General features: G+C 46.1%; 4 protein-coding genes across 4 annotated transcripts; 3 read left to right on the top strand and 1 right to left on the bottom strand.

The window, feature by feature from the left end:
* Nucleotides 1-221: 221 nt before the first annotated feature.
* Nucleotides 222-2,370, top strand: PSV08DRAFT_390169 (uncharacterized protein; the record flags this gene model as incomplete). Its single annotated transcript, XM_014217364.2, has 6 exons — nt 222-428; nt 495-528; nt 583-844; nt 896-1,022; nt 1,076-1,534; nt 1,586-2,370. Exons 1-6 carry the CDS (start codon nt 245-247, stop codon nt 2,368-2,370), a joined length of 1,851 nt encoding a protein of 616 aa, XP_014072839.1. The 5' UTR covers nt 222-244.
* A 4,327-nt stretch (nt 2,371-6,697) lies between these two features.
* Nucleotides 6,698-7,499, top strand: PSV08DRAFT_409661 (uncharacterized protein). The gene is made up of 3 exons (XM_014217385.2): nt 6,698-7,029; nt 7,106-7,218; nt 7,272-7,499. Exons 1-3 carry the CDS (start codon nt 6,760-6,762, stop codon nt 7,444-7,446), a joined length of 558 nt encoding a protein of 185 aa, XP_014072860.2. The 5' UTR covers nt 6,698-6,759; the 3' UTR covers nt 7,447-7,499.
* A 1,165-nt stretch (nt 7,500-8,664) lies between these two features.
* PSV08DRAFT_409660 (uncharacterized protein) lies at nt 8,665-11,535 on the bottom strand (the record flags this gene model as incomplete). The annotated part of the gene is made up of 4 exons (XM_014217386.2): nt 8,665-9,155; nt 9,215-11,154; nt 11,286-11,340; nt 11,388-11,535. The coding sequence occupies 4 exons, from the start codon at nt 11,533-11,535 to the stop codon at nt 8,665-8,667; spliced, it is 2,634 nt and encodes an 877-aa protein (XP_014072861.2).
* Nucleotides 11,536-12,380: 845 nt separating this feature from the next.
* Nucleotides 12,381-13,561, top strand: PSV08DRAFT_179639 (uncharacterized protein; the record flags this gene model as incomplete). Its single annotated transcript, XM_014217387.1, has 4 exons — nt 12,381-12,583; nt 12,637-12,852; nt 12,902-13,207; nt 13,267-13,561. The coding sequence occupies 4 exons, from the start codon at nt 12,381-12,383 to the stop codon at nt 13,559-13,561; spliced, it is 1,020 nt and encodes a 339-aa protein (XP_014072862.1).
* Nucleotides 13,562-13,917: the final 356 nt, after the last annotated feature.

The raw sequence follows: 13,917 nt of genomic DNA, 5'->3' as shown, positions 1-13,917 counted from the left end.
CACGCGCCGTTCTTACACGCGCATGATATTCGCTGGCATGGCTCCGACCATGTTTATGCGAAACTAGCCAGGTTGCGCGCAAGTACCAGCCAACGGAGTAAAACATCGGCAATTGTAGGCGAGCCGCACAACCGCGGAGTCGTCATGGTCCTAGCAATATCTTTAGTATACATAATCGGGTACTGAGTGCATACAAATCTTGTCATTCAACTTTCAATTCACTCATTTTGCACTCGTTCCCATCATGCCTTCACCGCTCAGCATCGGACTGACGGTCGCACTTTCTGCGACTAGTCTTCTCGCACATCCACTCTTTAACGGCGAGCTCATTGCGAGGGCGGAAGATCTTCTTCCCGAATATGATTATGTTGTTGTAGGCGCCGGTGCGTCAGGCCTTACCGTTGCCAATCGACTATCCGAAGATCAAAGTAAGTCACTCTCCTGACCCCATGAAATATTTTTCATAGCAGATGACTAACGCTTCTCTGTTGTAGATGTAAACGTGTTGATTATTGAGGCTGGCCAATTGTAGGTCGCACTACTAGATCCATATCGCCATCGACATGCTAACTCAGCCGCTAGCGACCAAGACGAGCCTTTCATGACGATTCCAGGCCTTGCCGGTGGCGCCGTCGGAACCAAATACGATTGGAACCTCACGTATAGCGCAAACCCGCAGGTCAACAATCGTTCTGTTTCTATTCCTTTAGGCAAAGTTGTCGGCGGATCGACTAAGCTGAACCGCATGGTCTTCGATCGTGGTTCGCAATCTGATTACGATACATGGGAGGCCTTGGGAAACACAGGATGGAATTTCCAAAGCATCCTGGCTGGTTTCATAAAGGTATGCTTGATTTTTTTGGTAGCCTCATTGATGATACTAAGTGGCTTTCAGTCAGAGACGTTTACACCACCGACGGCAGTAATCCAGGCCGAGTACGACATCAAGTATAACCCCAACAACTACGGCACCAAGGGTTACATCCAAACAACTTTCTCTTCCTTTTTTTGGCCGACTACTAGTAAGTTTTTCGAGCGAAAATGGATTGCCTGGTTTTTAATAACACGCGACAAGAAAATTTCATCAACGCTGCTAAAGCGCTTGGCATTCCGATCAATGACCAAGCTACAGGAAAGGCAATTGGCGGTTACTTCTGCCCGCACAACATAGATCGCAAGACCGAGACGCGTTCTTCTGCAGAAGAAGCCTACTATGCATCTGCACAGAAGCGCCCCAATTTCCATCTTCTAGCCAGCCACCAGGTGACGCAAATACTCACAGAGAAGATAAACGGTATGCCCAAAGTGACTGGCGTTAAGTTTGCCGCTTCCGTTGGTGCTACGAGCCAACAAACAAAAGTCAAGAAGGAGGCTATCCTTGCCGCTGGAGCACTGCACACACCTCAGCTATTGCAAGTGTCCGGTATTGGCGACCCTTCCCATCTTGCTTCCATCAATATATCAACTGTTGTCAACCTCCCCGCGGTTGGACACAACCTTCACGACCACGTGTCAGTTTTAGTGGTCAACCAACGTAAGAAAAGCATCTCTTTCCTTGAAAAACCTAAAACTGATGACATTACAGTCAACACGACGATTCTAACTCTCGGTGCCATGCAATCGAACGCCACACTCGCTGCTGAAATTCGGAAGCAGTACGATGACTCAAGGTCCGGTCCTTTAACTACCCCATCTGGAGACTTTCTTCTCTTCCTTCCTCTCTCGACTTACTCCAATGCCACAAAAGCCATCCTATCACAAGCCATTTCAGCTGGACCATCCGCCTCGCTTCCAAAGGACGTTCCTACCGAAGTTGCGCGCGGTTACCAAGCACAGTTTGCTGCTCTTAACAAGAAGCTTGAGGCCAAAGACTCGGCCTTCCTGGAGTTAATCTGGGCAGACGGTCCTTTGTTAGTTGGACTACAGCATCCGTACTCGCGTGGGCATGTCAAAGCAGCTTCTTCCAGCATATTCGACGCCCCTATTGCTGATGCGGGTTTCCTGCGAAATCAAGTGGACATCACTCTCCTACGCGAAGGCCTCCGTTTTGCTCGGAAACTCTACGCTACACCTGCAATTGCGTCGCTCAACCCAACTGAAATTGTTCCTGGTCCAAGCGTCTCAGAGGATAAAGATATTGACTCTTGGATTCGCGGCGCTGCATCAACGATATACCACCCTGCAGGTACATGCAAAATGGGCCCTAGAGATCAAGGAGGTGTCGTAGATCAGCATCTTCATGTGTACGGTGTGCAAGGCTTGAGAATCGTGGATGCGAGCACCATACCCATGTTGCCAGCTGCCCATACTATGACTACTGTTTATTCAGTAGCCGAGAAAGCTGCTGGCATAATCAAGGCGGGCTTCTAAATGGTAGCATTTACACATCTAGTTTACAGTCAGGCTGGAAAGCGTGGCGGACTTGATTGACGGCATTTCTTTGTAGATATAAACATGTGACAGTCTTCTCAAGGAGACAATATTATGAGCCTGTTATGATAGTACAATTTTCGAGCTATTATCCTATTCTCAAGTTCTTCTCCATTTCATTGGCAGCTTTTGGGCTCATGGTAACCGGGGTAAATGATGCTCTGTGCCCATGCGAACATGTAGACGGCTTAGAAATGCCTGTTTCAGCAAGACATAACCGGCAAACTTCTCCATTGAGCCTTTATCATTACTATAAGAGCAAAGTCAATTGTGAGAGCTGCGCAACGCTTGGTTGAGTATCAAAACGGCTGTTCACATACGGAAAAGTGTTCCAATGACTTCGTGAGTGTGTCAAAGTTAGGTTTCGAACCTGTTGAATAACCTTTTTCTGGGATTGGGTGACTTGAATCAGCGTTATAATATGTGCGCTACTCAGTGCAGTCTGACGACTAAATGTCCACGCTCGTTTAGACTCCCTGCGTGGACTTCACACTGGGTATCACATGAACAATCAACGCATCACATCTGAACCATATGTATGCAGTTGCTTTTAGATTGGGGTTAAGAGAATACCAATAGTTGAAAATTTCTTCCTAGAATCTATCCATCTCATACTCCGTCAGTAACCTAGCAGAGCCGCCTGATCAAGCAAAAGGTTTAGTCTCACAGCAAGCAATGTCCACGCAACGAATTTGAGAGGAAAGGAGCACGGCATACGTGCAGACATGCAATTCCTAGATAGTTGTTATTCGGTGGTGCCAGTGTGACGAAGACTACAAGGTGGTCTCTGTGGTGGACAAGTTGTCGAAGATGGCGAAGCTAGGCTCCTCACGAGATGCATGTGAGTAATTCATAAGTGTGCCCTTATTCTATGTCTCATGCATTAATGTGACTGCATCCTGAGTGCAATAAAGATAACCAGACGAGACGAGTAAATTAGGGACTTTGACATTGTAGTGTCTAGTTGCTATGTGTGATAGCATCGCACATGCAGAGGATCTTCGAGCTTCTAGCGATTAAAGACACAAAAGCGGTGCCCGATGAGTACAACGATCAGCACGTGGTACAGGATTACAGCTGAGAATAGTCTGTCCAGTAATGGATTTAATGCGCTAGGATGTTGCACACAGTGCCCAAGATACGTTGCTGTAAACGTGGTGTGGTTTTTTTGATGCACCAATTGAACAGTCGCGAACAAAGGCCCACTCGGATAAAGAGACTTTGTGTGTGCGCTGAAGAATCAAAGCGGTCATATTATCGTATCTGTTGCGAAACTTCAGACGTCACTGAGGGTTGGGACAAGCTGTATCATAATACAGTTGGTTACAGGTCGATCTGACGATTTAGGAGACGTTGTGGATGATAAATGGCCACTAATGCATTGTCAGTAAAAGGCCATTTTACAAAAGCATGGACTAATACGAAAAAATGCTCATGAAGATCTGCATCTGGGCACGTATAATTTTGGGTCTGATCTTTCAGCCTTTCTCCACTTTATTGCTTGCACTGATTGTTCTACCAACTTCCCACTACTCTCGCCCTTGTATCTATGACAGCATTTCAAAACAGGCCCTCAAATATAGCAAGAGAACAAATTCGTAGAGGAATTTTGGGATTGCTTCGCCAACCCTTTCTAGGAGTATGTCAAGAGAGTAGGTAGCACTTATACTTGGGGGTCAAATCATTTGTAGTCTCCCAGCATGTAATAGGCGTGGGGCGATATCCCACTGAACATTTCTTATAAACATCATACATAATATTCGTCATCAACCTTAGTGTAGCGATTCCCCATTGGATTGCGCTGATGAACCAAGTGAGATCAAGGATCTGCTCTATATGATCAGAAAATTTGTAAGTAAATGAGCAAGTCCCGTATCACGCATGGCAAAATGCAATTATGGAGGGCGCTTTTAAATGTCATCGCTAACAAAGTTGAAGTCCATGCTAACCAGGGTGTAACGGGCTGAACGCCCTTTGAATAGCTCCTCGATAGAATCTCGGTCTAACAGCCAGCCGGGAGTTTCCAGCTTGTATACCTAACTCTTAGTAACTTAGAAACTACCGGCCTTCTTTTATAGTAGTTCTTCGCGCGCCGTCTAAACGACGTTTAGATGATTAGGCGCAGAATCTAGGCGCTGCCTTAAGCACCTAGATTGATTCGACCTAATTATTACTTGGCCAACCAGCTTGTATATAGATAGCTAAGTAGCTTAGGAGCTTAGCTCTCTATTAAATATAACTTCTTGTATACCTCGCAATTGTCCCCCAGAGCGCAGCCTCCTTACACAGGATGTCTATAACGCTACACTAATAGTGCTAGATCCTAAACTAGTCAGGATCAAGTTCCATCTTCTTGTAATTTATGGCCTTTTAGTTAGGTACAATTAAAAACCTAGCCTAAAACGAAGCGTGCTACTTTCTATGTCTTTATATCATTGGCTTAAACGACAGATTGGTGCCAAGAAACATAGTATCAGACTAATACTAGAGATAGCACAAAAAAAAGTTTCTAGCCGCCACCGCTAAGCTGCCGATAACTTTTAAAGGCGGCCTACGTGCTTGTAAGCATGCTAAAGCTTCTCTATGAAGCAACAAATGGTCTGTAGCCTAACACATTAACTACCTTACAAACGAATTCAATAGAGTTATTCAGGTATATAAGCAATTGCAAAGTATCAGGAACGAAATTCTCCGAACCCCGCCTTAGGTAAGCGTCGCGTACCATGCTAGTGTACGGAGGTATCAAGAGTAAGTAATAGCACTGGTCAGAGCTCTGCTAGGGGTTGAGCCCGGGATTAGGTAATCAGCTGGGGCTAGTAATATGATAGAAACTGTATTAATTACTTCTCAGTACTTTGTTGCCCCACCGTGCGCAGCGATTACAGCCTCGCACCTCTCTCTCATACTATTTACTAAGGAGGAGAGGTATTCTGGAGTAATTTAATCCCATGCCTCTTGTACGATAACTCGAAGCTGATCTATTGTCCTTTAACGCCTATCTAGTAGATCAGAATCATCGGTTACAATACAAATTACTATGGAGTTGTATACAAAGCATGTCTAATATACCACTTTTGTCGATTGCAATCTCCGGCTGGTCAGCTAACCAGGGTGCTTATTACTTACCCTTAATACCTTAGTACACGGAAAGGCTTCAGCGGGCCCAGATTCGCGTATAACATTAGTCGAGCACGAGCTAGGAAGCAACTCATTTGTAGGTGGGGCGCGCCGAGACATAAGATAGATACCGCGCCAAGACCGTGCTAATTACTAGTGCCTGGACTGCGATTAGAACGAATTTTGAATTTACTCTAATCGCAGTCGAATTGTAGTTTTGAAATCCTTTAACCCTATCTATACTATTAGCGTATTACTTTAAAATATAATATACTTAGAACAATTTAGAAAAATAAGAAAAATACTATCACGGCGTGACCATAGACTAGTTAAGGGTCGTACGCACGGGCGGATAACGATCTGTGCCTATGGTACGTGCCCTAATACGTGTAGTTATGAATCTGTTCTACTATTCGTACGTAGCTCTAAGAGCTACGTCTTGTAATCTAACCTGATACCTACTGTCCTATCTAATCTAACGTACCGTACCCTAACAAATACTTAATTTTTTTAACAAGTATCTTAAGTATGCATTTAGAATTTATTCTAAGAAAAGGAGTGCATTAGAAAAGATTTCATTTTAAAATTAATACACTAGGCTTAGATAGGACGCACTAGTGACTTAGTTAGTAATCAAAACTTCCTAATTGGGTAACGATCTCATGTCTCGGCGAAAAGCACCTTTAGATGAGGTGTATGCACAGCACGAGCTCACTGCTGGCTCGTGTCATCATACACGGCATATATCGGGCCTTCTAAGACCGATGTTTCTTTCCTGGGCGCTCGGCCATCTTTTTTCAAATCATCGGCCATAAGCCAAGTCCGCTGTGATGTCGAGAGCATGAAATCATGAATATTGAAATGCCTATCTTCGAGCATCTGGCGCAGAGGCTCGGCTGGGAAATGCGAAGAAATCGTTTCCTCCATTATTGATTGGCTGCGCCTGCTTGGCTGGAAAGTAATTTTACTAAACAAAGGCTGCTGCCAAATCTGCAACCAGTTTGTCCGTGGGCGAGACCTTTGTCAGCTCACCCATATGACCATCCCAGCGGTGAGAGGCTTCTTACTGTATACAGCTAGATAATGACAAGGTCTCCGAGTGAACAAATAAATGTATTTAAAGTGTATGGTGCTCACAACAATTTGTCTCATCCACTCCTCTTCCAATCCCAAAACTTCAACAAGTGTTTCACGTGAAATATTTTGCTCAAAATGCGTGCCGTCATTCTCGCTTCCGCAATACCAACAGCGCTAGCTTTGTGGAATGGAGACGTTTGCAACGGCAACGGCGGCTGCGTATCCTGGGGATCTGGTCCATCAAACCACCCTTGGGTTTGCGCGGATGGTAGCCGCCTGACTATGCCTGTTTATCTTGACAACTGGCAAGATTCTGGCCTCGCAACCGTTCCAGCTACGACCCAGGAAGAATTTCCCAAGACTTGCTGGGGTGGGAATTATCCTGCCCCTGGTGAGAAGCTGATGGTACGTCAAGTCCTGGTTTGGTTTTGCTAAATAGCCATCACTCTATGTACTTAATGTTAACGCTAATATGTTACAGAAAACTACTACAAGTAACGGTCAAACACTATATACATGGCTATCTTCGAACTGCAAAGATGGGAAACCAGCAGTACCAGGCGACTGTTATAACTACAATCCCAATCCATCAGTGTAAGTTTTTACTAAGAACCTTGCTCCAATCACGCATGCTGACGGTTTGGCAGTGTGAATTTTTGCGCATTGTATGATTCGAAGGGAGGCGATTGTAAGACGAACCCGGATGCAGGAGAGTGTGAACGCTGGGGCGCTACGACTGTACGACCACAGTGCTATTATTGGAAGCCAGGCCTTAAGGATCTTCCTGACCCGTTTTACCAGGGCAAACCTGACAATTTTTAGACACATTATATGCGTGTTCAGCTATGTATACTAATCTGACAACATGCCTCTATGAAATGTTTATAAAGTGTGTGGTGTTATTGCTGTTATTCGTTCCGACTATGTGAATTGAGCTTCTGCTTAGGGACACCTAGCCCTCAAACCCACGTGATTCAGCAATCAGTGAAACCGCGCAATTGTTCAAGACCTACATCGCCCTATTACTAACAGACTAAACTTATCTCACTAGCTACGGCACTACACAACTTAAAACAAGCATAAAATACCTTATATAGCTTACCTCTAGCTTCTCTTATTATCTATATTAGATTATTAGCTCTTTAGCGTGCGTAAAACGCCTATAAAGTTAGCCTTTTTCGTCTATACACTCACTATATCTTCTCTACTATCAATAATACTCTTAGCGTAGCCGTGGCTGTCACGTGGCTCCGCCTAACACCTTAAACAAGGCAGCCTAGGCCAATCCCCTGGCATAATTCTTCAGGTATTCAATCAACGCTGGGGTGTCACGAATGGTTGCGCTCACCTATAGGTCCGGATATTGGTTCGCCAAAGGATGACCTATAGTCCGCGGGCTAGGCGCACTTCCCTTTCGCTATATACCTCAATGTTCGTCCTCGCTCTAGAAATACTTTTTTCTTTCAACGGTATCGACTATAATAAACTAGATGCAGCTATGTCGCTTTCTTAGAAAAAATAGCAGGCTTTTACGTACCTATGCTCGGAAGCACCTTCTGTCTACTTTTCGCATAATGACTTTGGGTCTAATGCAGATTGTGGCTCCTGGTTCTCTAGTTATGCGTGCACAACATTCGGGCAGTGATAACATGCACGTATGGGCAAGCATATGCTAGCATACAGGGATGAGGTGTAATCTCAGCTACCTGCTTGCTTATCTATCAACATGTATAGTGCATGATTCTCCTCGTGCATTAACAACAGCCAGTGAATTGTCGCGCGCCGTGAACAGTGAGACACAAAATAACAATCATTTCGTAAGATAATGACGGGCTAGGTGCACCTTACAGTGTAGACCATCATATCTTGGTACTTCAGGATATCCATTGATCCGAAACCATGTCGACTAGATCTAGAGCCGTATTATAATACTTTAGTACAAATGTATGCTAATATAAGGTTCGAGTTTGCCCTGTGGCTATCTCAATCTTTATCAGGTCATCATCAAACATTTTAGATAGATAACTCTACAATACAAGATTACAATGATTGCAATCCACCTAGCTCCTCCATCAATCCACAAAGAGCCCGAATCAGCGGCGGCCCAGTTTCTCTATCTACATCAGGATGCGTACCATCAAGAAGCGCCACACCAGCTTTCATAACCTGCCACGGATATCTAAGATCGCATGTGTCTGACTTTGCAGTGCCTTGAACGTCGGATTGCGCACCGGCATTATCAAATGATATTCGGAGACAAGGTATCCCAGCGTTCATCATGATGAAGGCATTGACAGCAGACTGGTTAGAACAGCGCGCATCATCTAGAAACACAAGCGTTGGCCCATCTGATGTCGCTGCTTGTTCAACTTGGGTAGGAGTATTACATCCTGTCTTGCGGGCGGAATCGCTTGTTATCATGCTGTACGTCCACAGGACCATAATCGAATGGTATATGATGAATGAGTCCTGGCCTCGATTCTGATATGGAGGGATCGCGCGCGCAGCTTGTAAAACTTGGCCTGCGTATGCTATGATGTCTCAGTAACTCTAGACCATGATCTGCTCGTAAGAGCCATTAGCTACGTACCGATCGCTGTGCGAGCTTCCCGAGATTTACACCACGGTTGCAATATGATATATGCACGATGTGCTGCTTCCTCACCACATCGCCCGGCGAACCGCGTGATAGTGTCCAAGTCCGCAAATAAGTACATCTGCAGGAAATGCTGGAAAACACATGTCAAGGCGGTTGAGCTATCAAGAACAATGTTCGTGTCTCGTAAACATTCTTGTAGCTTTTGCTGGCGAGATCGAGACCATAGTTGAGAAGAAGCGTCACTCATGTCATGAAGAAGTGCTGCTTGTTGGCAATGCTCCCATACTTGCGATGCTAGTCCATGAATATACGCCGAGTGTGCACTATGCGTGTCGAAACCAGCTTGTAGACAAGAGACGGACCCTGGTTCCTGGAGAATCGATCGCATAGAGGGACGTGAGCTAGCAAGTTGCATATTCAACATACGCGCTTTCCAAACTTCAGCCGATGGTGCAAGCCATAATGATTCTGAAGCGGGCAGTGGGAGTGTAAGCTCTGCATAGGAAAGCAATGGCTGTCGGTGGTTTACCATCGTCATATATATGTCGTGTTCGAAAAGATGATAGACCAGTCTTTTGAAGGATTCGAGCTCGACCCATTGATACCACTTCCTGCTCAACTCTTCTGCGTCGTCTTCTGACGTTGGTAAAATATTGGAATATCGTACATCATCGAACCTGCCCGCCCGACGTAGTGATGTGACGAGTACCTGCAAGGAGCTTTCAGCTAATTCCATCTTACGCCGAAAGCCGCAGAAGGCGCCTATGTCGAGCCAGAGCATGCAAGCTTGCAGGTACTGTAATTCACGCATCACTCCGTTATCTCGCTCGGTAAGCTCCCTAAGAGAAACCCGGACAATCTCTTGAAGGACAAGTCCAGTTTTGTTTACTGACGGTATGCCGAAGCATATGCAACCTGCTACGACCAGCGCTGTCAGGAACTCCGGTCTAGCAGTATCGGGATTAAACGTGTAGGGATGTATCCAAGCATCTCCTTCAGTTCGTTTGGCTATGCCAACTTTGATAAGCTTGTCAAGACATTCTGCCGACGGGAAGGATGATATTGTTACTTGACTAGGAGCAGTCTTAAGAACGAGCTGGAGTATTTGATCACGGCTTTGTTGTGACAAGCGACCAGGAATAACGACATTAGATGCGTGAGGTTGATGGGGAGAGAGAGCAAGATCCACTTGCCTCTCGTCGAGTGTGATGCCTTCTTGCTCACTGAAAGCGTTCTGGTTGCGCTCTGGTATCCAAAACCATGGTGACTGCTTGAAAACAGCATGTCGTCGACGCACTGCGTCTCCACTGTTGGTCGCTCGAGCGTCATGAACAACAGTGCCACCTGGCGTAGTTGTCGTGCCAACACGACCGGTATTCAACGATGGTGAATTGAACGTGTCATCTATGGCTGGCATGAAATCAGCCCCAAAGAGATCCACTTCTCCTAGCCAGTCAGTTTCAGGTAGCCATGCGGTAAGACCAGCGGATGGGTGCAAGTATTCGTTCGCAAGAAAATCCGATTGAGTAACCATGATCTGCTCGAAAAAATTCGACAGAGGTTGTGGTGGATTGGCTGCTTCATGGTAGATTTCTGAGATGCCGCGGTTAACGGTAGCCGCCTCTATGAACACATCAACGGGATACATCAAATCAGGTCGTGGTTCTTCTTGGCTCAACAACTGCTCTGATGTCTGCTTGACAGACGCGCTGGAATCAGAAACACAAACATTATGCTTATCCGGAATTTGCGTGGTACATGGTGTATTTTTCTTGAGGCATCTCTGGCACGGCCGATAATTGTCGCATTTTACCTTGGAGATGACGCAGGCGTTGCATGCCTTGGTCGCTCTCTCAACGGGGCGATTAAGGCTTGGTTGCCCTTCTGCAGCATTTTTTGCATGAGTAGATTGGTGTCGAAGAAGTAAGTCTCTGTGAGCACATCGCTGTCAGTAGCGGATTTTCGTGTTTCGTGTACCTCTCTCGCGGTTTTGCAAATACGTGCCGAGAGCTAGTACTAGAACAATGTACGCCAGCGCCAGAAAAGCCAAGATAGTACTTACCTCCGATTGAATGCTGCAGGGCACTCTTTGCAACAAAACGACCTTTCGTTCCGATCTGAGCTTGTAAGTGTTATGTCCGAAGGGTGGGCGTCCAATTCTTACGCGAGTCCAAATGTCGGTTCAGGTGGTCAAGCCGGTCATAGGTGCGACGGCAAACCTGACATTGTAGCGCCGACACGTTGTCCGTATTAGAGGAAGCACGAGCCCGCTTTGATGGTCTGATACTCGTAGCATCAGTTTCTGCTGACATTTGGCAGTGAAATGAGTGGCAGCGGAATATGTGGAAAGAACTTGGGGTATGTCGACCCTGCAGCAACGCTGTCGGAACATGTGGGCACCCCTGGACTTTTTATTCCTCGGTTGTACAACCCGCCGTCTGCGGGGACTCCACACAGCTGGAACTTCGCAGCCGTATCACCAGCATGGAACGCGAGTCATGGGTCACAAGTGCCCAATCTTGTGACAGGATTTGATACGACTACCTGAACACGTATCTTACCAAGGATTTGTTGGGATCACGTCCAATTATCACCCTTTGGTTCATGAGCATATTTGCACGGATACGCAAACGCATCGACTCAGTTTAATTTAAAGACCCAATAAGAAGTTTGCCGCGTTGTACGCTGCTACAGTCAGTGACGGACGAGATCAGCTCTGGGACAGGTAGATTCGGAAATATCCATCGGTGATTTCGAGCTCAGTTAGCTCAAGTATAGTTGTTGCCACTGGTGCTCAGTTCGGTAGCATCAGATTTTGAAGCTTCCCGAAAGCCGCGGGATGTGCAAGAACAGGTATTACCACAGCCGGGAAGTACATCTCCACTCCTGCCATATCGATACGAGTGGGTCAATGAAGCATCGGCAACAACAACAGGATCTCAGGGCCCAATACAATATCGTCGCTATCTAATAAGTGCCCAGACTTTGTGTTTCGGACCATGTGGGGGGATTTCCGGGCCACATGGAGAACCACACGGGCCGTATCTCGGCAAGTAAGGCGTTCAATGGGTGACATGTATCGGTTATAACAATTCCACTCACGCTGGTTGCGATCGGCAATAAGCTACTACCCAATTTTCAAGTGGCGTTGCCCAGTATGATCCAAACCGCTACACAGACGGTCTCAGCGACAATAAAGGCTGTTGGCGAGAACTCCATGAGAATCGATGGGTCAAAAACTAACTATGGCGATTGGAGAGATGATTTAGCCCGTGACGGTTATGCCATCGTAAAAGGCGCAATCCCGAGAGAAAGAGCCGATGCTTATGCCAACAGCATGTATGAATGGTTGGAAGGCTTGTGAGTCAAGATCATCCAATCGAATTCTGTAACAATATTGACAAGTTTCACAGCAATTTGGGATTCGATCGAAATGATCTTTCGACTGTCCATAAAGATCGATTACCCACTATCAATGAAAAGGGCATGTGCCTCAATTATGCCGTAACACACGAAGACTTCGCTTGGGGTGTACGGGGTGAGCCAGGTGTTGTAGGGGCTTTCGAAAAGATATACAATGACAAGGACCTCATTGTATCGTTCGACGCCATCAATTTTACCTTTCCAAAGTGAGCTACCGTTCTCTGCTGCTATCCGAACTGACTAATCAGGCGATAGTCGGACAGACATAGAGCCCAATAAACCATGGCCTCACCAAGACCAGAATCCAGCGAAACCGGGATTTAGATGCATGCAGGGCCTTGTCAATCTGTTACCTAACGGTCCAGATGATGGTGGCCTTATAGTGTGTCCAGGTGGCCATCTCTTGTCCGATGAGTTCCATAAAGATATGGCTGACGAGCCACGTATCCCAGCATGGACTCCTGAGTGGTATGGCTTTACAGATAATGGCATGAGATGGCTCGAGAAGAAAGGCCTGAAATGGCTAAAGGTGTGTGCTGAGCCTGGGGATTTGTTACTCTGGTGAGTCCTCTCTTCATCTCAGTCTTCTATCCGTTATTTGCGTGCTCACTACGAATAAGGGATTCCCGTACTCCTCACTACAACCTGGGTTCGAAAACGAATCAGCCAAGATTTGCTGTATATACGTGCTACATGCCTGTGAGTCACGCCACTCAAGAGGATCTTATACGCAAGAAGAATGCCTTCGAGCGGCATGTCGGCACTACTCATTGGCCCAACGCAAGACACACTGGCTCAAACGTAGCAAAGCGCGATGGGAAAGATGACCCCTATAATCGCTTTGAGCCTGTTAACAAACCAGTTCTTGATGAGCGAACTTTCAAGTTGACTGGTATTCCGTACATCAGGGCTTAGGTTGTGCGAATGTCGTACAAATGTACTACCTATGTTCAAGCCACGCATCAACTTTTGCAAAAAGCAAAAGAAAAATCGTTCAGTGTGTAACTCTACTTTCTAGAAATACAATGCCCACAACTGTGATGTGCAAAGATATCGCGATCGCGAACCAGTGCGTCGCCAGTTCCTTTTCTATCTGGCAAGCTCCACCACCACTTCGACCGCAGCGTGGCCTTACCTCTAAATACTATTCAATCAAGAGTATAGCTCTGATGCTTTCCGCGATTACAGACGCGCTTTAGCTGCCTCTTATGCCATATCATGCCATAGATAAGGCTGCAGAATAGGCTTGGTACACCTCTCCATCACCAGAT

Source organism: Bipolaris maydis (assembly GCF_028858645.1).
Source record: "Bipolaris maydis strain C4 unplaced genomic scaffold PSV08scaffold_7, whole genome shotgun sequence".
Classification (NCBI taxonomy): Eukaryota; Fungi; Ascomycota; class Dothideomycetes; order Pleosporales; family Pleosporaceae; genus Bipolaris; species Bipolaris maydis.
Note: the sequence above shows the minus strand (reverse complement) of the source record. Positions and strands in the feature narration are given on the sequence as shown.

Excerpts from the sequence above, each read along its gene's own strand:
- PSV08DRAFT_409661 (XM_014217385.2), top strand. The coding sequence starts at position 6,760 with ATGCGTGCCGTCATTCTCGCTTCCGCAATACCAACAGCGCTAGCTTTG. Across the intron at positions 7,030-7,105 it reads CCCCTGGTGAGAAGCTGATG|AAAACTACTACAAGTAACGG; the intron begins GTACGTCAAGTC and ends AATATGTTACAG. Across the intron at positions 7,219-7,271 it reads TACAATCCCAATCCATCAGT|TGTGAATTTTTGCGCATTGT; the intron begins GTAAGTTTTTAC and ends ACGGTTTGGCAG.